Consider the following 1,823-nt stretch of genomic DNA (forward strand, 5'->3'; position numbering starts at 1 on the left):
ATAATAATAATAAGTAAGATAATAAGAATATCTTACTTTTATTGCAACTTGAAAGGGAATAAGTATACAAGAAATTAAGATCTTAGGTTTTCTGTAATAAAATGGTTATAAAATGGCAATGTAGCTGAGTTACTTTTTCCTCAGAGAGATAAGAATATTGTCTCTAAAACCCCTAATAAATGCACATAATCTGTATATCAAAATATAAAGAATTAGAGCTAATACAAACACTATGCTGACCATTGCTTTCCCAAAAGATGGCCAAAATCAAGTAATACAAAAATTTAGACGACTTACATTGTTGTTGCGGGTTTCTACAGCAGGGAATTTCCTGACTATGAATTTCACAGCAGATTCCAGGTTTTTGTCAATAAGGTAGGATGGTTTTGCCTTGGGGTCTCCACATGCCTATAAAACAACAGTAATAAAAAAGGTGAAATGCATCCTTCTTCTAAAATCAAGAATAGCAAATCTGCAATTAGAAATTAAAGATATTTATTGTTTGGTGAGCAGGTGATAAAATGAATAGGCAAAGTGCAGGGATTGTCACAGCTGAAATATGCAATGGGAGACAGTACAGAGATGTTCTTCTACTGAAAAAAAATGCATGGAAAGTTTCAAAGCAGTTAGCGCAGAACAGCAGTGAAGGAAAAAGCTCAAACCTAAAAAAAAAAAAAGAAAAAGAAAAAAAAATTCTTGATTTGAGGTAGGATTGTATTCATCTGAAGCTAATAATAATTATTACAAAATTAAAATATTCAGTAGAGTACTAGACTTGTTTCTAAGTGTTATAAAATAAAATCTTATGTTTAAATGTCTTTTCCAAAATGTTTTCCTCATTCATTTTAAACATTGTAATACAAGAGCCCTAGTTCAAAAGAACTGGAAGCTGCTAAAACTGTCTTTATAGTGCTAAAGTGTGCTGCCTGATCCTCTGAATATCTGAGTTACAACACTGTTTTCCATCATACCAGCAGTACTTCAAACAATAAATCTGCATCTATTCTATATCTCATAAGCACAGAACTAATGGAAATGTTTACATTTTGACCACATCAGCAGTACAGCACTCTCTGTAGTAAACTGTAAAGCACTATACAAGTGTAAGATATATCATCAGAAAGAACTTTTTACCTAAACTATTAGCAATACAGAATATAATCTTGAATACTGTTCACTGTTTCATTATGTGACATTTAATTAACTGCTTGCTAGTGAGATGTTATTTCCTAGGGAATTACTAAAATTATAATATTTCTATTTAACTTTTTACTGCATTTTAAAAAGGATGTGTCCTTTGAAACGTTATATCTGTCTGCCATGTGTGAGGAAATACAGTATTGCAATTTAATGTTTTTCCACTGTTTACTATGGCTATGTTGTGGATTGCAGAAAGAGAAGTTATGAAACATGAAACTGATCTGAAAGCGGGCAAGCGGGCAGAGGGAAGGTGAAAAGCTTTGCAAACCTTCCAAACTTGTCCTTGCTGGGGAAGCATTGTAATAAAAAGAGAGAAAATTACGTGTAAACAATGATTGTCAAACTATGACATACGTTTCAGTAGAAAATTTATGCACTGCAGACTATGAATAACAAAACAAGATTAGAACTGTATGGTGCTACAATTTTAAAGGTATTCTAAGTAGCACATTTTAGTATACAGTAGATTTATAGAGTTTATACTATTCATATATATTTAAATACTACTGTGTACCTGTACAACCATGTCAGTTTCCTGGTGCTCTTTCTAAACCAACTTAAAATAACACTAGAAAGAAGGAAAATAAAGACTACATGCAGCTATAAAAACAGGAGCAAAACCA

General features: G+C 31.9%; 1 protein-coding gene across 1 annotated transcript in view; it reads right to left on the reverse strand.

Annotated features, from left to right (window-relative positions):
• Positions 1–172: 172 nt before the first annotated feature.
• The window catches only part of LOC105815888 (homeobox protein Hox-A4-like), a 27,323-nt gene continuing 25,672 nt past the window's right edge, over positions 173–1,823 (reverse strand). The window contains exons 4-5 of the mRNA XM_012651142.1: positions 298–408; positions 173–190 (exon numbers count right to left, since the gene is read on the reverse strand). Coding sequence (XP_012506596.1) covers positions 173–190; positions 298–408 — 129 coding nt within the window. The remainder of the gene's footprint in view (positions 191–297; positions 409–1,823) is intronic.

The sequence above is a fragment of the Propithecus coquereli genome, unplaced genomic scaffold (assembly GCF_000956105.1).
Source record: "Propithecus coquereli isolate 6110/MARCELLA unplaced genomic scaffold, Pcoq_1.0 Scaffold35, whole genome shotgun sequence".
In the NCBI taxonomy this organism is placed as follows: domain Eukaryota; kingdom Metazoa; phylum Chordata; class Mammalia; order Primates; family Indriidae; genus Propithecus; species Propithecus coquereli.